Source organism: Talpa occidentalis, unplaced genomic scaffold, assembly GCF_014898055.3.
Source record: "Talpa occidentalis isolate TD23 unplaced genomic scaffold, MPIMG_talOcc4v2.1 talOcc4.7, whole genome shotgun sequence".
NCBI classification, from domain to species: Eukaryota; Metazoa; Chordata; class Mammalia; order Eulipotyphla; family Talpidae; genus Talpa; species Talpa occidentalis.
The window spans coordinates 23,878,514-23,902,378 of NW_023605083.1; the positions used below are offsets into that span (position 1 = coordinate 23,878,514).

General features: G+C 37.6%; 1 protein-coding gene across 6 annotated transcripts in view; it reads left to right on the plus strand.

Annotated features, from left to right (window-relative positions):
* The window catches only part of GLIS3 (GLIS family zinc finger 3), a 654,971-nt gene that overhangs the window by 462,223 nt on the left and 168,883 nt on the right, over positions 1 to 23,865 (plus strand). For all 6 annotated transcript variants that reach the window (XR_008549586.1, XM_054689181.1, XM_054689184.1 and 3 more), the window contains one exon: positions 21,622 to 21,766. Coding sequence is in view for 5 of the 6 variants with exons in the window: in XM_054689181.1 (XP_054545156.1) it covers positions 21,622 to 21,766 (145 nt within the window). In the remaining variant the exon portion in view is untranslated. The remainder of the gene's footprint in view (positions 1 to 21,621; positions 21,767 to 23,865) is intronic.

Here is a 23,865-nt window from a genome sequence, read left to right on the forward strand (position 1 = left end):
TTTTTCTCCCAAAGGGATTTTAGATGTTAAAAAATAATTAATAGAAACTGAGATCATAATTGTTAATTGATCCACTTTGTTTTTCCTCACACAGGAAACATTTATAGTCATGTTTATGTGTTTACAATCTCAAACAGACAAGCTGACCACATTAGTTCTTGTTTTCATTCAAAGAATCCATATCTCTGGGTTAGAAATCCATACTCTTTATTGCTCCTTCCACAGATATCCTTTGTGAAGGGAGGTGTGTGGGTATGAACTTCATGGCTGAAGAGCTTTACTCTTAAACCCATTTCAGACTTTGGTTGTTTCCTGCTTTTGTCCTAAGTTGATAGAAGACTTCTTACTATATCCTTATTGTTACAATTATTTGCTTCTTCATTTCCTCTTCTCTGAATTATCTGCTCATTTCTTTGGCATATGGACTTGAGTCATAGATCTGGACGCAAATTCCTACATCCCCAGCTTTAATGAAATGGTCTTAGCTGAGTTACTTGCTGTGTGTGAACTTCAAGCTTTCATTTGTGAATCTGGATATTGAGAGAAATGCCATACATTTGTCATGGCTATTAGTGAGGAAACACACTACATACTGTAGTCCTGCATTAGTCAGAGCTCTATTCTTGAAGAAGGGCACTGTGATCACAAGGATACAAGGATTGTATCATTATTAGGTGTTACAGTCCAGGGGAAAATGGCTTACCATCCTTCATTTTTGATGGGCACACTTTCTTTAATTAGTGGTGTGAAAAGGTGGAAGTTAGATTATAGTAAGATTTTTCTAAGGAGAGATGAGAGCTTTTATGTTCTTGCCCAGCTGACTTAGTTGTATTCCTGCTTAAGAAGTTATGAGAACTTGACAAATAGGACTTTAAGCCCTATGTAAGGCTCCTCTTGAGTTGTTCATCAGGAGGAATCCAGTCTTTGTAATTTGGATGATTTAATTGTGATTGTGGTAATAGTGATAATAAAGAATGGTTCTTGTTTTGCCTTCATTAATGCTTTAACACTTTAGAGCCGTTTGTATACACAATCTTATATTTTTGGTCTTCATAGAGTCAGGATAATTTTTTTTTTTTTTTTTTTTTGGTATACCATTTCTACTTTCTAGTTGTGTCCGAGAAACAACTAGAAAAAAGTTTAGAAGTAGAAAGGGAACCTAGAATTATGCCAAATGGCAGTACGCTGTTTTCCTACAAGCCAGAAGATCTACAGAACATGTGCCAGAGACAGTACTACTGCCTAATGCAATGCTGGCCTTTCTTCCTTTCTTGATCTACTGTTTTTTTTTTTTTTTTAAAGATTTATTTATTTTATTTATACAAGCACTGGGTACAGTCAGAAGCGCGGGAGGGTGAGCAAATTCACCAGAGCCAGAGCAAGGAGCAGAGCAGGCAGAAGGACCGAAGTATATTGCTGAGGGGAGCAGTGGGCGGCAGGAGAGGTCTGCGTGCCATGTGGGACCCTCCTCCAGTGGCCGGGGAGCAGCCGGGGATTGAACCGGCGCTGCAGAGGCTGCGGGCAGCTTTGCAACCCAGCGCACAACTGCTGCGCCACTGGGGAGGCCCCGATATACTGTTTATGATACTGGCATTCCACAAAACATTCTGGCAAGAGATTATTCTCCCAATCGGCATTCCAGAGTTCTCTATAAACTCTAGTTAAGTGTCATGCAGCATCTTAAAATACTCACTTTTCCTGCTGTTTGTTGAGAAGGGGCTAACTTGAGCAACTGGTTAGTGGGTTACAGTTAGGGCCATTCTTTTAATTAGAATAGAATGCTACTTTTCCCTAGTGGCTTTTTAAGATGGGTACCTTGCACTACATGGGGCCAGTTTATGGACAGTTGTAGTCTATCAGTATTATTAGTGTCCTTAAATATAACCTCATTCTTCCTGCAGTCCTATATGGGGGATCACATTTAGAAAGTTTCAGAAGATTTTTATAAAGCTTCTTCATGAAATCTTATGCTTTCAGACCTGTAAGACAGTCTCTTTATGTTATTTAACAAGTCTAATATGTCCAAATATTCTTTATATTATTGAAGTAAAAACCTGCTTTTCCAGAACATCTGAACATGGACTCCAGGTCTGTCTTGGAAGGCTGCTTCTTCTCTTCCATAATGACCTTGCTAATTGACTGATATATGTAGGAATTTTACATTAATATTTCTAGTTTCTTACAATTTTTCTTATTACCCAGTTTCCAAATATTTTAATATATGGATCCTGTGCCTCTATGTGTTCTCTGTTTCATTCATGCAATAGAATACAGAGACCAGCAATATTGATTTTTGACTGCTGAGGCAAGCATTGAGATTGAAAGGGTTGACAAGGCAACCAATACTAAAGGGCCTTAGATGTCCTAAAATGTTCAAACATAGACTGTAATCAGATCTATGATTTAGAAAGATAATTATCATGGTATTGTGAGGGAGCACATTAAAGATTTAGGGTGAAAGGAGACAAGGTAACTAGATAGATTGGCATATTTCCATTAATCCTTTAGTACAATGACTCATCCAATTATGACTATATCCTGCTGGGCTATCATTATTCCAGATTCCAGTCTTGTCCAAAATGCTATCATGAGAGACTTTGTTAAAAACTTGTCGAATTCTAGGCTCATTATCTGTTCAGCTTTCACCTAATGGTATCTAAACAGGAAACAAGTCCTAGGACTTCCTTCCTTCCTGCTAACTTGATTATATTTACTCCATAATATGTAGTAAAACTCAGTGTCATAACTGAACTGCTCACCAACCTGTGATTCTTTGTAGAACCTTTCCAAGCATGAAGTTATCAGTTGCATTTATAGGTTCTATCTTTTTTGCCTGGTTGGAACTTAAGATACAGACTTCTCTTTCCCTATTTTCTTTCTTTTTTTAAAGATTCATTTATTTATGCATACAAGAACTCGTGTAGGCCAAAGGTGTGGGGGGTAATAGGATTCACCAGAGACAGAGTGGGGAATGGAACAGGCGGACTGACTGAAATACACTGCTGAAGGGAGCAGCGGGCGAGACTGGAGAGGTCTGCTGCACCATGTGGGTAGCTCCCTGGCTGGCTGGGGATCGAACTCATGCTGCAGAGGCTGTGGATAGCTTCACTGTGCTGTGCTTAACCCCTTGCGCTGCCAGGGAGGTCCTCTTTCCCTACTTTCTGGAAGTTATCTCTTTGGACTTTCTCAAAACATGCTTTTATAAACACTCAAATATTTTTCATACAGAGTTTGTGTTGATTTAGAACCTTGAATTCTCTAGGTAGGCTCTCTTGCTATTGTTTTTCCTATGCTAGGCTTTATTGTCCTCTCCCACCATAACCCCCCAGCAAGAATTTCTCTAACATTTCTCATTCTTTTTCTCATTTATAGGGAATATGGAATCTAGGTACTAGCAGAATTGTGACATACTTTTATCATAACCTAACATCAGTGCATCTTTTAAAATTTATTTTTCATTGTATATTAACATATTTAACATTATGAAACCCCTTTAATTTGCTTATATTTACTCCATAGTGTATAGTAAAGTTCACTGCCATAACGTGTTTTGCCCTTGAAGTATTTGAGAGGACATCACTCAGGGTCTGAAAATAAGATAAATTAACAGGGAAAACAGGTAAAGAAGTTACAGAACAAGAAGCTCTATTTCACAATAGTGCTTTGGGCTAGTGTAGTACATAGGCCCTGGCTATAACAATTTGGATAATATTTACCCACTGCGGACTTTGAGTAGAAAATGTAGTTTGAGATGACAGTGCAAAGAACATCCTTCGCATTTCCTCATTTGTACATAAGCAAATACAGAGAATCATATTTCCTCTCTGTGTGTTCAAAACAGCAACCAGGGATGAGTCACTCCCCTGCTTAAAAAAAAATCTTGTTCTTTCACATAGAAAATCATCAAGAACAAGTTCCACCATTTTCAGTTCATAGAGACTTAGATATTATGGTATTCTAAATCATGGCATTAATGAACAGAGAAACCTAATGCTTCACTGTGATTTCCCTACCTACTCAATTATGAGCCCCCTACCCACTGTGAATATTTACCTTGAAATTGATCAGATTCTGACACAGAAAAATGCTCACAAACTCAGTACTACTTACATTTCTTCAGCCATCGATAGCAAAAAGGGAAGGATTGGCATTGCAAGCATCCAGTAATAATTTAATGGGTGTAATTACCCATTTTTATTCTCTTCCCTTATAAAATAAAAAAAAAGTTAAAGAAAATGTGAACAACAATAGCAACCACCAAATACCTGTGAAGTACAGTTTCCCTCCTCAATCTTCACAGCAGTTCTATGAGGCTAGTATTAAAGTTTTATTGCAATCCCTAAAATTTTACATATGAAAGATCTAAGTTTCAGAGAAGCTAAATAACTTCAAAACATGCTCAAGTAATAAGACTATACTCCAGATGAGTTTTGTTTTTTTTTTAACTCCACATCCAAGTTCTCCTTCAACTCTACAATTCTTACTTTGGGCTTTCTAATTTCCTGATATGGGAAATTTGTAATTTGTCAACAATTTCTTGGTACCAGGATTATTCTCAGAAACTCTATGGTGGCCTTCTGTCAGAAGAGGATAGCAGGATCCTTGACTGAGGCTCTGTTTCTAGGGGGCCCTATACTTTGGGTGCTACCTTCAAAATTCTCTAAATCATCCTATGGGTGGCTAGGCTAATAATATCATCCAGGAGTGGAGCTAACGCTGGCCTACCATAGGATGACCTTTAATATTTGGGACCATGCTGAAATAAAAGTGTTTTCCAAAAGAAGAAACCAAGGAGCATGAATGTTTGAAAAACATGATTCTATACCTTGTGGGTCTGTATATAATTCTAACCATTTCCATAAACATTTGCCTCATATTCTGCAGTCCTATCTATGGGTGACATCACTTATCTCATGATTTTATTTGAGAGTTGCTTACCTCTACTTAAAATTACCCTTACCATTAGCCTGGTACAATGTTTAAGATTACCACCATTACAATCATTATTTTCCAGTTATGGAATTGCCTCCAGAGATACCTATATAGTTATGTTATATCACAAAGGCAACACAGTAGTTGTTTCACTCCCATTAACATATCGATATGACTTTAATTACAAGTTTTCAAGTACTATCTATGTCTGTCCTTTGTGGACATGCAAGGAAGGTGGTTTCAACAGGCATATATGGGAATGGAAGTAATGAGAAATGATGAGTGTACTTTGACCCAGGCAAAGACGTTTCAGCTGGGTCTTGGGGGATAAAGGAATTGCTTAAAACCACTGGAAACAGAGAAAAACTAAGCATTGGAGAACATGAGGAGAAAATATGGGTGGGTTGAGCTTTTAGAAGTCACTTGACAATTCCTCCTGGAGACCGACCTGCTATTGGACTTGAAGAATAAAACTTAGATAGAGAGCAGATTGGGGGTTGCCAGAGGCACTGGCTCGGGGGAACAGAGTAAAAAAAGCACAAACTTCCAGTGATAAAATAAATAAATAATGGGAGTGTAAAAACAGAAGAAGTACCTTAAAATAGAGTTTTACTATTCCATCTCCTTAGTTTTCCTTGGCTTTTTGGAGGAATGTAAGCAGTAAGTATATTCTAACATGAATGTCATGGAAGTGTTTATAAAGGAAAAACTCAAATGCAGTTATGTTTGCTCACTTGTCAATGTCACCCTTTCTTTCGACACCAACTCAGCATCAGCTGTGTGCAGTGTGCAGCAGACAGACATCTCCAGCTCTGACAGCACTTGTTCATGGCTATCATGTCTTTGGACACACTGCTGTGCAGATGCTGCCACCAGGAATGCCAGCAGCTTGGCTACAAAGCAGTGATATTTACATTGATATGGTTAAGTTAACTTGTGGTTGTGAAAGTCTCAGTTTTTCATTTCCTGGCTGGTATTTGCAATGTGGAATTGCAACACTGCATTTGCGTGCATTTTCGCCTTTAAAATGTTCTGTGGTATTGCAACATTTGAGAAATTCCCAAGGACCCTTAATCTTCCTACAAACACTAGGTTGTAAACTAAGGACGAACTCTATATCTCAAAGTAATCTCCTCTTGCCAGTGCTGCCAAATTCTGATTTTGCATTGTACATCTTTAAAGTGTCCCTCTACTGTCTTTGAGTCTAAGCTTCACTCTGGAGTATACCAATAAAAGGATGAAGATAAGAGACTTTACAAAATTCTAGCTTCTTCTTTCAAGAATACTTGAACTTAAAGCTACTTTCCTATTGTTTTCCATGAAATCTCATTTAAAATATTTTATTAATGCAAAGAGATGTGCATTCAGGGCCAAGGACCAGTGAATGGTAGCCATGGCAACCAGGAAGCCATTTGGGAGGAGGAAAAAAATGCAGTAAAGAGTAAGTGTTTTAATCCTTAACTTTAATTCTTTAACTTCCTGTTCTCAAAATGAAATATAAATCAGGCACCATGGAAGGCTGCAATTTTTCTCTGAAAGGAAAGCTGGCAAAAGAGGATTAGTAATGGACAGATGTGTTTAAGGAATTTAATCACACATTTTGTTGTAAAACTTTTGAGACTGTGAGTGACCAGTTCCTTTGAGTGGAGTCAATGAGAACCAACTAAACATACTTTGAAACTGATTAGAGAGCTGGCACAGAGGGATATCCCTGTTTGCTGTTATTGTTACATCATTTCAGTCCATGGTAATAACATGAGAAACCAAGGAATTTGCTTGGTTCCCCCAGTAGGGAGGTAGAAGACTGACTGGGGGGCGGGAGTAGGGAGCGGGGAGGGAGTGTCTCACTGATGGAATAGAGATATTCTTTTGATTTTCAAAATACTAGGGAAAAATTTAGTTGCCTCTATCTCACATACTACCTTCCCTTGAGATGTTTGATTACTAAGGGAGTTTTACAAAGATGTGTACTTTCCATTGTCATTGTCAGCAGACTCTTAGGTTTCTGCTAAAAAGCATAGGCTTTAGTTTCTATGTATAGTAAAACAGAATTCCCAGGATAGATTATTATTATTCCTTAGTGTCTCTACTTTTTGTTTCTAAAAATTTTCTTCAGTGTGCAGTACTGGTGATTTGTTAACCTCTGATTTTAAAAATATATATAGTTGATTTTCATTCTTTAATATCACACCAAAAATATGCCCCCCACACTGACTTGAAATGTTAATTGATTGATTCTATAGCACATGTATTTTCCCTAGTTCCATGTTGGAGGATTATTAGGGATGAAAGAGAGACATGTCTTTCTATGGCACTTTCCCATCCCTCAGCAGTACATATTTATGTATTTCTTTGATAAATTTATTTCTAGTGGGCTAAAAGTTACCAGCACACAGAGCTCTTTGCAGAGATATGAAGTAACTACAACTTGTACTAGCTTCCTGTAGTGTCAGAATGTTAAATTACTTCCAATAATAGCATCATACCAAGGGGTTGCTAATAATGATGACAGACAAGCAGCACGAAGCCCAGAGAATTTGAGAGTGAAGTTATACTGAGTTTGGATTCCCTACAGACGATGAGGAAAAATGCATACATGTTAAGACCTGTAGATGGCAGGACATCATGTTCTTCAGCTTAGCAGACAATGTGCATCATGGATAACACCTGTTTCTGCTTCCTCATCTTGACCTTATTGTGTTTCTCCCCTTCTTTTAGAACCAGCAGACTACTGTCACCTAGCACAGAGCTTCTGATATGTAGTTCTTGTACCATGAGTGGCTGTTTTCAGCCTTTATCATCTTTCCATACTCCTTGGATTTTGGGCTTTCTAGTCTGGATTTCTGGAGTGGGTTATTTTTTTTTTTTTTTTTGAGAAGATAGTTGGACTTGTTACAGGGAGTGCATGATAAGAAAAAAGACAAAGTGATGTCAGTGCCTGAAGGAAGAATAGTAGATTCTAAATATGAAATTGACTTTGGCAGAGGCTGCAGAGACAATAGGAAGGTTCTAAAGGAGTCTGGTTACTGTCCAGTTCACTGTAAAGAACTTTGAACAAAGTCTTACCAAAGAGAAGAATTTCACTTCACTAAAATATCAAAAGGCCATGTAATTATGGAACCACTGTAAGTCTTTGGAAAAGAGAGGAGAAATTACCTTCAGTAAAATGTATCTCTATAATAACCAAAATAATACTGTATACAATGCTTATATCAGTGATAATACTTTGGAGGACCAAGGCTCTGAAGTATTAAAGTCTCTATGTGGCACAATGACCAGGGAGAGCAGGGCCACACCTGGTGATTTACTACCAGGAGTCAAAAGAAGGAGGTTCTCATCATGGTTTTGTATGTTGTCAAGAAGCTGGGCCTCCCCTGGTGGCACAGCGGTTGAGTGCTGGGCTGTGAGGCTGCCTGCAGCCTCTGCAGCGCCGGTTCGTTCCCCTGCCGCTGGCGAGGGTCCCACAAAAAAAAAAAAAAAAAAAAAAAAAAAAACAAAAAAACAAACCTGACTTTTTTGTCTAAATATGCAATTTTGGGCCTGCTTGAAATTTCTGTATTCTGCTTATCAAATATATGCTAGACATTGAATCTTTAGAAGCAAGGTAGAAGATTGGATTTGTTCCCAGCATTTCCAGATGAATGAGAGATATGAAGTGTAAGTGTAATGAATTAGTATTTCTTATTGGAAGGATTGCTCATTTGCACATTCCAAATGCAATATATAAATGTGAACAGTATTATTTAGTGAAATTTGGCATGAACAAGGGCTCTGTATTATAAGGAAATAAACTTCCCAAGTTTTTTTTTTTATATATAATATTCTGTTAAGATATCACTTGGCTAGTTCCTATTTTATTTGTAGCTGAAAATTTCAGCATGCTGAAACTGCCTCATTCTCCTATATTGCATAAAGACATGATTTCATCTGTCTTTAGGTGCTTCCCTGAAGGATAAGCATGGATAATGAGTCGTTTGTAGCTATTGATACATTTGTTATTCATTCATTTATTTCATTCACATATTTTCCACAAATATTTATGGAGTACCTTTGATGTATAAAGAAGCACTGTTTTAGCTTGGTGATACAACAAACATAGGTTCTGTTTACAAGGAGTTTTTTATTCTTCTGTAACACATGTATATAATTTGTAAAGAAGTATTATAAGATATAGAAAACCAAAAGTAGTGATACAGAAAAATTACTGCTAGTGTTTTAATAAAAGGGAGAAATGACTTTGGAATGGAAAAACTTCAAGAAATAAGTGGTATTGAATTAAACATTGGAGACAGCACGGCGTGTGTTGTAGATGTGCAGAGTCTGGAGAATAAGTGAGTCTAGATGAGGGAGGCTTGTGGCCACAATATAGCATGAGACACGAAGGAGACTGAAAAGGGATTATGGAGGACACAGATTAATGGAACATGAAACTACACAGTTAGGTGAGAGCCAGCCCTTTAAAGCCTGTGAGTTTGGGCTGTAGGTAATGCTTTGGGGAGTCATTAAAGAGCTTTGAAGTGGAGGAGTGACATTGTCAGCAATGTACTTGAGGAAAATTAAATTGACTGTTGAGTATGGGATGGATGGGAGAGCAGAAAGCAAGTACTCTCTATTGAAATGACAGACTTCAACTTTTGAAAGTAGGCATTTTAAAAATTGTCCCAACACTCATGTACATTAAAATCAGCCTAAATCTTTTTCAATCTAATTAAATGAAAGGAAGGAAAAAAAAAGACTTCTGTAGTTAGTGTCTCCCCACACTTCCTAAACTATTGCAGAGGCAGGGTTCGTAGTCAGAAATCAATTCAAAATGAGACAATAAGGAGCTGGTAGGATTGATGGGAAGTAATTACCCGATAGCTAGCTGCTTTAATTAAACCCGAGAATACTTGAATACAAAGAAAAATGCTACACTTGACTAGATGGGATGGAATGTGTGTGGTCACATTAGTGTGATGAGCTAGTGTCAAGAGGAATTTATGTAGTTATCATAGAAGTAAATCCTTTAACTACCTTTGAATCTGCACAACTACATAACTGGGCCCCAAAGGGTAAAGGAGGATGTTTTTCATGGTCAAATGAAATTCCATATTGATATTTCTCTACTGTCTAAAGAAAAGAATCTACCCTCCAATTTATATTCTGCTTTTTTTTCTTTTTTAAAGATTTATTTATTTATTTATACAAGCATGGGGTACAGTCAGAAGTGTGGGAGGGTGAGAGAATTCACCAGAGCCAGAGTGGGGAACAGAGCAGGCAGACCGACAAAATACACTGCCGAGGGGAGCAGCGGGCGTGGCAGGAGAGGTCTGCACACCATATGGGACCCTCGCCGGTGGCTGGGGATCGAACCAGCACTGCAGAGGCTGTGGGCAGCTTTGCAGCCCAGCGCTCAACTGCTGCGCCAGCAGGGGAGGCCCTATATTCTGCTTTTGAGATGTTCCTCCAGATGACATTTAAATCTACTTCTGGCTATGTCCACTTGTATATTATTTTCCAGTGAGAAAAAAAATTGTTTAATTTTTGGTGTCATTTTGGCATACTGTTGACTTGGAGGGCATGATGTTTTTATAAATGTTACAATACAAAAAAAATTGAAATTGCGTGCCTTTCTGACTTGAATTTCAACTCCCCAAATTCTGTCCAGAATAACTAGATAGTGGTACAGATTTTGATAAATAAGACACCTAGATGAACTATTAACATCCCGAAAGTGTTCTGAAAACATTTTATTCTTGACTTTGATTTCTAATATATTTTAGATTTTTCCAAGGGAGTGAAAGCTAACTAAATTTCTCCTAATAATTAGAATAATTTCAGGGTGATATTTATCAGCAGAAACTGTGCTATCTTGATTGGGATACTGTTTGGCCACAGACTATTTCTCATAAAAAACAAGACCCTAAGGGGTTCAAACAGACATCGCTCCTAAAAATCATAATAGTCAAAACAAAACAAACTGTGTGCTACATTAGTCTCTTTGTGTAATCCTGTAACAAGCTTGCAAAGTTAGTATTATCATATCCATTCTACAGAAAATGGTACTGAAGCCTTTTGAGGCTAAATGTCTTGCCAAAGCCCACATATTAGTAAATGTCAGTGCTGATATTTGAACTTGCATCTATCTACTTGACCCCAAAGTCCTCTTTCTTTCTCCTTTGTCATATTGCTATCCATACTACAAGAGGAAGAGGTTGATGAGGTTGGGGGCAGAAATAGATATCTAAAAAACAGATAGGAGAAAAAAATGAAACAAAAGTACTTGTTACAAAGTGCTATAATGCTTCCACCATGGATATTAATGGAAAAAAAAAAGGTAATAACAGGAATAGTAGTTACATTCCTTGGACATTGAATATATAGCATGCATTGGTGGAATACTTTATTATCTCATGTTATCCCTAAAACAAGCTTTAAAACTAATTGCTGTTATCCACATTGTACGGAAGGGACTGAATTTAGGAGGTGCAGATGTCTAACATTTCTTAACTGAGGGTACTGAAATTCTAATCCAGGCATTCTGGGTCCAGGTCTTATCTTTCATGATCCATATCATGGATAAGCTAACATTTAAGTGGTTGTTCGTGGCTTAGTGTCAATAGGACATGAGCTGTTTTTCAGAGATAACTCACTCTTAGGCCAACGTTTAACATGATCTTTTATGCCAGAGAATGTTTTCAGCAAGTTTGCAGATGGCACTGAAGCAGAGAATGTGGAAGCCATCTGAGTAATTGAGTCAAATGAAATGCAGCCAAGAGATTCTGTACCACAACGGAACTTGAAAAACATAGTTTCTAGCACAAGGGACTATGGTGATGGTGTGCGGGTGAATTGGTGGTGGGAATTTCACAGGAAAATCATACATTGTACAAAAATGAAGGATGATATAATAAATATGTTTTAAAAAAAGAGGCATCTAAAATAAAAAGCATCACATATGAAGAAACATCTATGGAGTTTACTTGTCAAGTTTTTTTAGTTTGTTTGGTTTTAATTTGTTTGGTTTTATTGTTCTTGGTTTTGTTTTTTTTTTTAAGTTGCTCTGTAAATTCCATGAGGAACTCTTGTGTACCATTTTCTCCCCTAGGTGTAGCATAGTTTTGGACAATGGTAAAGGCTCATTAAATATGTGAAAAATGAATTAATGAATGAAGAATATAACATTTATTTTAAAAAGCTCTTGACTCTTTAGTTCACACTGATAGAGGTGGAGAGTGTAGAATAAGATACATGTTTGTTCTGTCATGTACTGTCCTAGTCAGAAAGCTGGTTGGTATTGAAACATTAGTATTAGTATTAAAATATCATATGCATATAGGCCCTTGAGGTCCAATGATGAGTTATTTGGTGGTGAATGAAACCATTTGCTGCATGGGAGAACAGGAACATATTAGTAAGTGACTTCTGTGTGTTAAGTTCACACAAGAGCACAACAATAGCTCAATGACATCATTCCCATTTTACAGAGGGAAACCACACTCAGGCAAATGAGTATACCTAGCCAGACTCACATAGTTGTTGAACCATGGTTTTTCAAACTAAAAGATCCATGCTCCTTAAGTACCTTCTTTATTTGTATAAAAGACTAAAGTCTGGAGGAAAAAGCTGGCAACAGAGGACTGACAAATGGCCCCTTTCAGGAATGCAATTCTATGATAATACAGCTTTTGGAGACTTCTTAGATCTTGAAGAAACTAGAGACTGTGGGCAAAGTTATTCTCTGTTTTCTGGGGGAGGATGGGAGGGAAAAATCCCAATGGATGGAAATTTTTGTGGATCGTCTGTTTTGATTTTATATAGTTTGTCTTGAGGCAAAATGTTCCTGGGATTAGACATACTTGAAAACACAGGGTGCTGAGTTGTAAGGCAGTGTGAGCTCTCTGTCATCAAAGGGATTTAGACAAAGGTTGCTTGGCCACTATGATCTTCAGTAATGTTATGCAGTATAATACTATTCATTTAATATTAAGTTAATTAAATGAAATAAACTGGTTCTTCAGTTACACAAGCCACATTACAAGTGTTCATCAACCACATGATTAGTGCTCACCAGTTAGTACCATATAGTCCTTTTCCAACATCAAAGAAAGTCCTGTTGGACAGCACTGCTATACAATTGGAACATAGGATTATGAGATCCTGATTCCTTTTTACTTTGAAATTCTGTTTCTGTGAACAGTTCTCATCAAGCATCACTTTGGACTAAATAACCAATAGTTTTTGTGGTATCTATACTAGTACTGATTTTACATGTCTCCATGTTAAGATATACCCCACATGTTTATGCAGTCATGTATTTTGGTATGAACAGTTCTCATCAAGCATCACTTTGGACTAAACAACCAATAGTTTTTGTGGTATCTATACTAGTACTGATTTTACATGTCTCCATGTTAAGATATGCCCCACATGTTTATGCAGTCATGTATTTTGGTATGCTCATTAATTAGGTATGTATAAAATTTTTGGTCTTTGAAGTTACTACTAACCAAATAGGTATCCCTGTATAGAAGTTTCAAGGTGTTTCAAGGTATTTCATATTCCCAAAGAGGTTTTTTCCAGTGCTCTTTTTCTAAGTCTTTCCTCTCATTTCTTTTCCTCTTTGCAAATTGGTCATTCCCAAAGGAAATGAATTTGATAGCAGATTGTTGGAGATTAATTACCTATGATATGCCAAAGCCACTTCATAAATGTCAGTGTTAAGGAATCCTCAAGAGAGAGAATTTTTAGATTCAACTGGAAATTAATTGTAATTAATATAATAGGTTAATTCATTGTAATTATTTTTAAGCCTTTTGGCAATGAGTTAATTCCCTGAGATCCACATTGCTCTAAGTGTCAAAGAGAATGCTAGATGAAAATGTTCTAGTAATAAACCTTAACCCTCTGGGAAAAAAATCCTGCTTGTCTTTCCTTCTGGCTGAGTTCTTCTGAAATATATTTTGGTGGCATTTGATTTCTGGAGAACAAAGGAATCCCTACAAGGTGATGCATAAACATGCACAGCCCAGATAGACTGTGGTTACTGGAGAAAGGAAAAACAAAAAGCCTTTTTGATTGTACCTCATTTTCTTTGGAAGTATGTCTAGCTTCAGACTAACAGAATGCCTTTGCTCTTGGAATAAAATGTAAAGCAACTGAAAATGGAAGAATCTGGGCCCTTTTCCCTTTCCTAATTATTTCCACTTGACTCTCTTAATCTTGGACAATTATTCAATCATATCTGAAATGAGAAAATGATGGGGAGTAGAATTTCTGTCTCTTGTTTTGAGAGCTTATAAACATTAATAGCATAGTCTTGAACAAAAAACAAATACAAATCACAATTGATGGTGTCTTGTTTTTAACATATTAGGAAAAATTCCTACATTGTTAGGGAAGCAGCTCAGATTTCCAAATTCAGGGAACTCGTCAAACATTGGTGGGTGATTTCAGTATCAATGTTGAAAAACTATCATAATGGGAAACTGTACAGAAGCTAAGGAGCCAATTTGTGTACTTGCACCTGGATAGGTTGGGAAAGTAAGCCTTAACATGGGTCATTGAAGATCAGGATCATTAACACTCAAAACTCAAAGACTGGTTTCTGAAACTCCGAGATTCTTCTTGTCTTTCTGGTATATTCATGAACCTTACTGCAGATCCATGAATAAGATGCATGCTGTTCTAGTAGTTGCTGAGAGGTAGATCAGGACTCAATATACAATAAAGCATCCTGACAATTAGAGCTGTTTAAAATTAAAACTAACTGCCAAGATGAAGAAGTAAGTTGCCCATTACTGTAGGGTATCAAGCAAACTCTGAGAATTACTGGGGTTGCTGGAAGAGAAGATAGAAGTTTGGACCCACTAATATCTGAGATCCCTTTGAATGCTGATGATTTTGTGTACTGAAGTTTTGTTTTTAATTTATTCTCCACAATTATAATTTTAGTATCAGCCATTATGGCTCAGAATACCTCACTCCCATTAAACATCTACTTACAATATTCCTGGTGTGTGGGCAGAGGCAAAACTGAAGAGAAAGGAAAAAATGTGCATCTGAGCATCAAGTGCAGGCTGCTGATTGACTCTTCATTCCTGAACCAAATCAAAGAAGTTTTGGAGTGCTTAATAAGTTGGGGGTTCCCAGAAGCCGACTGTGTGTCAGGGATTCAGGTTCCCTGAATTATTATTGAAGAAGTGCTCCTAGGAGAACCTAAGAGACTAATAAGGAAAGGGGAAGGAGCTAGACTGGGGTGATCCTGTGAGAGGTCTTAGAGCAAAACTCATACTCCTGAGTTTGTCCCACTTCAAGGCCAAAGAGCACAGGTTTGTCATTTATATGTGAGTGTGGGAATGGGCAAGAGAATCTGCAAACTAATGCAGTAAAGTACACAGAAGCCAGGGAATGGGCACATCAAAGCTAGGGGAGAGGGTAGCATTGAGCTAATAAAAGGGATCAGAGGGGATCTGGGCAGAGCATTAGCAGCCTTGCCACTGTAGTTACTATTAATGTCTCTTTTAAAATTCTCTATTAGGAGGGGAAATTAAGACAAGACCTCATAGAATTTTTAGACACATCCACATACCACTAGGATTGTAACTTTCTTTAGATGAAAATTGTGCCTTATTTTTTATAAATCCAAGCAGTTCTGAATGATTTGCTTGGATGTTGATCTCACCCTGCCAGGTGCAGTGGGATTTTATCAGTTTAAAAGACAGTCAGTCAGTCAGGTCTAGGTGAACTTCACAACACGATTGTGCAAATTAATTTCATAAAAAGAAACAAAGCCTGAATCACATGTCCAGCTGCAGGATCTGCAACTTTCCATGTATCATGAGAAGCCCAGTGTGTGCTGGCCTAGTTAGGAGGTGCTTCATTCAGGAGGCTATAAACTATCAGCTATAAACTGAATCTTGGAGTTAGAAAGAAAGGAAGATGATTCCAGGCAGGCAGAATGTGCAATATAACCAATGGGATGTTTTCAAACAGTGAAACAGCACTCTTTTTTTTTTTTTGAAATAGCACTCTTGAAGGAGCAAAAGTTTTTGTCAAAAGCTAGGGGAATCACCTACCGTGGCAGTAGAGTCATATCTCAGAGGCTCTTGTATTAACGTTTTAGGACAGGTGTGTTAAACAAGAGGAGAAGATATTTGTTTCTTGTATATGACATAGGACACTGTATTTTGGGAGTGTTTCTCTGAAATCCCAGGTTGGATTAGAAAGACAGCCTGGAGGGAAAAGTAGAGCCAAGGGTTACCATTAGTGGCCCAGTTCCATCTTGCTCCCTGAACTCCCCTCTAATGTCCAGTTACCTAAGTGTCTCTCCACCTGGATGTTCCAGAGTCATCTCAGGGTAAACTTATTCAAAACCAAGCAACTGATTTGCCTCTTTCCTACTCCTCTCTCCTGTAATGTGCCTCAGGGCAAAAGTTGGAGCCCTCTTTGATTCCCCCTTTATCTCACAGTCCATACCTAATTCAACTCCACCTTCAGATTAGAAACTGACTAGTCTTCATCACCTCTGACTCTAAGCTAACAGCATCTCTCATCTGGATTGTTGAAATAGCTCCTAATGACACTCTTGTGTTCCTACTATCTGTTTTTCATGTGATAATCAGAGCTGTCCTTCTATATTGTATATCAAAACAGTTGCTTTCCTACTCACACCCTCCTATTGGCTTGCCATTACAATGAAATCAAACACTAAATCTTCATGTGTCAGAGAGTAGACATGACCTGACCTCTGCCTATATCTCTGGCCCTCTGCCCTACATCCTTACCTGTGTTCCCTTGCTTATTTCTCTTCAGGTAGCTCTTTTCAGAATCCATAAGCTTGTTTTCCTCCTTCAACTTCTTTCCTTTTTTGTTCCATTTACATGAAATGTTCTTGCTGCATGTCCTGCCCTGTCACTTCATCATAATATCCATCCTGTGCAGAAGACTTCCCTGACCTCCCATCTAAAAGCCTGGAAAACACAGAGCTGTGAGTCCTCACAGAGTTTGAGTTCCACAGAGACAGGACTGAGAACCAAAGAGAACATCAGGGAAGGCAGGGGAAGAGGACGAGGATGCAAGGGACTAGTAGAGTATCAGAGAATCAGAAGAAAAAGAAAAGTGAGGTGTCCCCTCTTAGGGATACTGCAGTGGACACCCGTGGTTAAGATCATTTAATTCAGTGTCCTGTGCATGTACTTAGGGTGCAGATCTTAAGGAATAACGTGCATCATGCTTTTTTTTTTCTCAACTGCAGATACTCATATTACTTACACAGGATCGAATGAGGTCCAATCTAGGGGGGGCAGACACTGAGAACCAAACTGCAGTGGTTTGTTCTGTTGCCCCATCTCTGCTTCAGCAACAACAAAAATCCTTTTCCTTAAGAGCATGGTGTCAGAATCTACCCAGTGGTAATGAGACATGCTACGAATGCTCGCAGAGAAACTCTTTCCCCTGCTAGGCCAAAATATAAATGATAGACTCTGGACTAAAATATAAAATCTTGAGAGGAAATTAGAAGCATGTGAGTGTGTGTGGAGTGGTGGGGTAGGAAGTTTGGGTTGAGTTATTTCTTAAGCCAGTACCAATTTTATGTGACATCAAAAAGCCTGAATTTGGATTCTGACACATAGAATCTAAACCTCACCCTTACTAGCTGGGTTTTTCTAACTTTCCTATCTTTGAATTGGAAATCATGACAGTATTCACCTCACAGGGATGTTGTGAGGCACCCAGCACTAGGCACAGTATATATATTATTGAATTGAAATGCAGTCTTTTAAAGAATGCTAACTATGAACACCAGTCCTTTTCTGCTGGATGCACCTGCATGATGCTATTTTCTTCCTGACCTGAAATGATCATCCCATGGTAGTGACTTTACACGCTAATAGAATCTATATCAGTCAGCCTTTTTGAGAGAAACAGAACCAGTAGGAAATATATGGGGAGAGGAGAGGAGAGGTGCAGTGATTAAGGAATTAGCTTGTATGGTTGCGGGGGCTAGCAAATCAGACTGTAGGCTGGTAGGAGCTGATTCCAGAGAAGAAACTTTTTTTTTCTGGGAGAGCTTAGATTTTTTTTTCTGCTCTTAGGCCTTTTACTGATTGACTGAGACCCACACAAATTACAGAGAATGATTTCCTTTACTTAAAGTCAACTGACTATAGATGTTAACCCCATTGACAAAATTCCTTATAGCAACCACTAGTGTGTGTTTGAATAATTGGGTACTAAATTCAAGGCCAGTTGATACAGATTAACCACCAGTGTATACCTACCTCAGAGCTTGTGTGGAATCTCTAAGAACTGGTAGCAAAGGGTCTATAAGACCGTGGATAAAAATAGGGGATGAAGTGAGTCTCCTCAAAAGCAGACCTTACAAGGATTCCCTACTGCACAGGGACTAAGAGCCATGAATTGCAGTGTAAATAGAAGTCTCTGGTATGTGCAACATAGCAGCACTTTTAACAGACAAATTGATGATCCATAAGTTTAAATTTCACTTCTTTTCATAATGAGCAATAAAGACTTCATCGAGTATAAATTCTTTGTTGTCTCCTAAAGAGCAGGTTAAATTAAGCTGGATTGAAAATTATTAACCCATTTATTTCTGGAAAGAAGATCGATGTTTAAATTGTTTATAAAACATGAATCTCAGGCACCCATTTATTATTATGAGATCTGAAGAAAGACAATAAGAAATGGTTACATGTGGATCATGTTTTAAAAACAGTTTGGCTTTTATTATTCCTTATTCCCAGAATCATTTCTTCTTCCCATAACCGGAAAATTTATAGTTCACCTTATCAGGATTCCTGGAGACCAGTAACTCTGAAAGCATGGTCCAGGCAGAAAGGCATATGTCATCATCTGAGAAGTTGTTAGAAGTGCATCCCAGACCAACAGAGTCAGCAGTTCTGGGGTGGGGCACAAGGTGATTCTGATATATGCACAGTCTTGAGAATTACAGTTTAAGACCATTTAATATTTCACTAAAAAGTGTTCCTCTCTTTTTTTATGTTCATGGACTCAGATGTTATTGAAATCCATATTTTGTAATTTGTTTTATAGAAATAGTTGAGTTTTCCTCTCCAAATGTAAAACTATTATATTGAAAGATATCCTTCTCAGGAGATTCTGCAATGTGCCTCCTTTGTCACCCATGAGATAATTCCTGGACTGGAAAATGTTTAAGAACCGTAAATAATCTGGAAGCCCCTTTTGGAGTCTTATAATCTGGAGGGAGAAAAGGATACTAAACTTACATATCATTACTGCATTTCTATACATATGGCCCTCCTTTGGAAATTTTACATAAGGTCCTACAGGCTTGTCCAATTTAAGAAGCACTTTCTAGAACCATGCCTAATCCCAGAGAAAACCAAATTAACTCTCACCACAAAGTCGTATGGAATCACACTCTTGGAAAACATGAATACTTGTTGAAGCTAAGGAAGAATTGCCTCCTTTTGACTCCAGGAGTAACCATGGGCCATGAAATTCCTTGGAAGACCTCATCAGTACCGATAACTGTAAAACCCTAGAGTAGTTGGTAATAGAAAGCAGAAAGACGTTCATGTCTGTGCTTAGTAGAACATGTGGGCCCCAGATCACATTTTAATGATGGAAGATAAATTAAAAGTGATCACCAGAACTCATTCTAAGCCTTGATTTTTTTCCAGTTTTTCTTATGCAGCATGTGTTTTGTTAGTACCAAAATAACAAACATACCTTCCAAATGCCCTGAGAACGTTAGGCATTAACTCAGATAGTCTTGGACAGAGATTCCAGTGTGGCAATACTGAGGAAATTATACTGTAATTATGTCTCATTCACTACACTTGTTAAATGTTCCTTCTTTCTTCCTAGGGTCATGGTGCCATTTTCATATTTTTGGACTAGGACCTGGACATATGTTTGTCACTTTATGAAATTTTTGAAATCCAAGAAATAACACTCTCTAAACAGTAACTTACTGATGCCATGTGTGTGTGTGTCTGAGTCATTGGTGGTGGTGTGCTGGTAGTGTATAACAACCTGCTTTCTGATGGAAAAGCCTGATGTGTAGCATTTGCTAATTTCCATGGTGTGAATATTCTCATCGTGATCAATTTTAAGCTGTCAGTCTGATATCATTGACAAATCTTCCTTCATTTTGCTGGTTATTTCCTTCAGATTCTAAGATCAAATGACTTTAATTATAGGTCTTGAAAAAATGTTCCCAGATAGCATCTAAAAAGTTTGTAGCAATGTACACTCCTACCAATAGTGTTCAAGAATGGCTTCCTGTGTTGTTTAAGCTGTCCAATCTGTACTATTTTGCTGTAGTTGCTCTGGCAAATAAAAAAAAATGGACACATAGAAAATAAAGACATATGAAAAGGCAAAAAAGTCATCACAATTTCATAATGCAGGTGACTGGAAAATTTAGTAGGATTTTCCCCCTCATCTTTTAAAACATAGCTGGTATATTTTCATTTATCAACACATATGAATCTAGGACTACTTTGTTGTTGAAGAAGAAAACACCTGAGATCTGCAGGGTTTAGGTTGGGGTAGCTTGAGGGAGTTCTTTGTGGTGATGGAATATTTCTGTATCTTGATTGCAGTGGCAGTTACAGGAATCTACAAATGTGATGAAATGACACAGAGTTCTACATTTTACCAGTGTCATTTAGACTAACATTGCATATATATGTGTAACCTTTGCAGGAAATGAGTGAAGGGAACACAGGACCTTTGGTATCAGTTTGCAACTTTCTTCGTTATTTCACACACACATAAAAAAGAATGCCTTTCTGTACTTTTTTTTTTTTGGTTTAGTTATATCTTTATAAAGAAAAAATCAATACATATGCTCTCTTTAAATACTGAAGAAATCTTTTTGCAATATCTGTAACAAATATATTTCTAGATTTTTAAGGTATTTGTATATAAGCAGAGAGTTAATATTCTATGTAACTAAATCTTCCATTGTGATTTTTTCCATTTGAATTTTACACTACAAAAAAAGTTTATAAAGATATCAGATAACTTTTTACCTGTCCTTTATTCTAACATTTTTATGGCTTGCGTTTTTTACATCGAACACTTTAATATATAAAAACTGAAATTTATTATTGTGATACATAAAATAAAGATCTAAATTGTTTGTATTTTCATTTATCTTGCTGTTGGGATTTTGTTGCTGCTAAATGACATTGTTGTTTTTTTTTCATGTTCCATAATATTTTAAAATTTAACTTGTGTATTTTCCTCTTATGTTAAATCTATAGGCATCAAATCTCAATGGACATTTCTTAATTACCACTGAGATATTTCATGGTAATTTTTTAAAACACTTTCCAATCTGGACTAAATATATTTGAGTTTGTTTTTGTTATCACTACAAGTTCTGATAAGATACAGATCAAATTAAAGGACATGTAATAGGAAGTTGGGTTCCCAGAAGTGAAAATATCAAGGACTAAAGTCAAACCTGCCTCTAGTCACATTTTTCCTGAAGCACCTGCCAAGCATTATTAGGATTGGAAAACTGACCCTTTTATTGCCTCTCAATTTAGTCCAATGCCTAACCCATAGCTGGTGCTTGATAATTTTTTGTGGATTGAATTGCATTGACCCTTAGGGCACATGCCTTTCCAAGAAAGTATTCCAAAAACAGCTTTCCTTTTCCATCTGTTTCCTCTTTTCTCCTTCTCTTAGTTGCGGTCCAGCGCAGAACTTCATCCTGAACTGCTCACCGATTGCCTCACTATGCAGCCCCTGCAGTCGGCCACTTCCCCCAGAGATGCTGCTGCTGATAGAGCTGTGGGGCGCTCCCCAGGGCCTGGGCCTGACCTCTATTCAGGTAATGCCAGCAAAGGCAGATTCAACCGCAACTACCTTCTCTAGGCTTCTTGCACTCTAGTTAAAGTGACGTTCATATGAGAAAATTTCTCCTAAAATCATTTGTATTTTGCTTTATCAGTATGTTACAAATTGCAAGCAGACTGCTTTTTCCTCATAAATAAAGCAAAATAATGCATTAGCTCTTTTAGTACTGGATTTTGCTAAAAGTTCAACGCACCCAACTCTCTCAGGTATCTTAAATCTGTTAGACTCAAAGGAAATATTTCTCCCTTAAGCAGGTAACAGGCTGCATGTGATTTCCTAATAGCACAATCATTGTCATCTTTGCATTTTGGAAGGAAACCTTAGGTCTCTAAGAAAATTTTCACATCAATAAGCCAACTTGTGAAAAAGTTCATTAATGTTTGTCAACTATTGGGGGATGGATGTGGCATTTAGACCAGACTTTTCTGCCTGTATTTGCATACTACATGACTGTATGTAGTGAAAAATAAGAAAGAATTAGCTTGGATTTTTGTCTACTTTGTACTCTATAATGATGATACATAAACATAATTGGTTATCATCTGCACATATGAAAAACTTTGCTGTTGTGCTGTGGATATGAAAGCAAAAGTCCCACCAGCTCCCCATTCCAGACAATGGGAATCTTCTATTTTTTGGAATTGCAATCCTGTTACCACCTCCTATTAGATTCCAGAGTCAGGTGTTGGCAGCAGACTTTTTTTTTTTAAGTATTAATAAGTCCAAAAGAATCAAGCATTTACTGATGCATAACAGTGAATTATGACAAATATGTACTTGTATAGCTTCTTAAACTTGGAAGGTCTCTGTTGATCCAATGCAGGGAAAAGGCATCTAGTAAAATAATTCAAGGGCAGTCACCAAAACATCCTTCATGTTGTTCCAGTGTCAGTGGCCTTTTATCAGTTATTTTGAGTTCTTACTCTTGGAGATAACAAAGCTAAGTGAGACTCCAGGAGATGAAATTAAGACCTATTTGAGGGCTGACCAAATCTTACAGAGATTTCAGGTACAACTACATATGGACACATGAAATATGCCCACATAAATGTTATCAGCACACATAAATATATTGTATAAGGTATATACATGGAAAAGCATGACCTGCTTTTGTTTGTACCTGTGTCTGTTTAATTTTCCAAATATTTGATATGTGAACATTTATTCTAGTGCATTAAATTAGCATTTTAAAGTAGCTTTAGTCCATAAATTCATGGTCTTACTAATGACCTGAACCCCAACAATTAAGAGTCAGCTAACCAGAACTGATTGAAAAATGACCCAACATTCCTGATAGTTTCTGGTGATAGGCTAGTCTTGTTGGATTTAAACTTTTTGGAAATGGGATTGGGAACCCATGAGATGGAAAGCATTGGTACCTTTGCTGTGTGTAGTAACAACCAGTATAGGGCTCATTTTAAACCTAGGGATCACATTTGTCTTGATGTGTGTTCTTTGCATATCTGGCAGTGTTTTCAGTTTTTTTTTTATAAGATTTATTTATTTTATTTATACAAGCAATGGGTACAGTCAGAAGCACGGGAGGGTGAGAGAATTCACCAGAGCTAGAGTGGGGAACAGAACAGGCAGACTGACGAAATACACCGCCGAGGGGAGCAGCGGGCACGGCAGGAGAGGTCTGCTATGACATGTGGGACCCTCGCCGGTGGCTGGGGAGCCGGTGCTGCAGAGGCTGCGGGCAGCTTCACGCCAAGTGCTCAACCGCTGCGCTACCAGGGGAGGCCTGTGTTTTCAGTTTTTAAGAGGTTCTTGTCAGAGATAATTTTCTCATTCTAAACAGAATTCCTCTTTCTCATCATGACGCTTTTCTATGTTTGACCTTCAAAAAGATTTTGATGTTAGCTTAGAGCCTTCAGCTGTTACAGATGAGCTGCCATAATGGATGAGGAGCCTAAGTTGCCACAGAATCAACATAGCGTCTTCACATTGGCTTGAATTTTCTGTGACTCTGGGATATTTGAATGGCAGGTAGCCATCTTGCTTAACTATTTTAGTTAGAATTTTATTTCTCAGATGAACTTATACCTATGAATGTTTCTATCTCCTACTTCT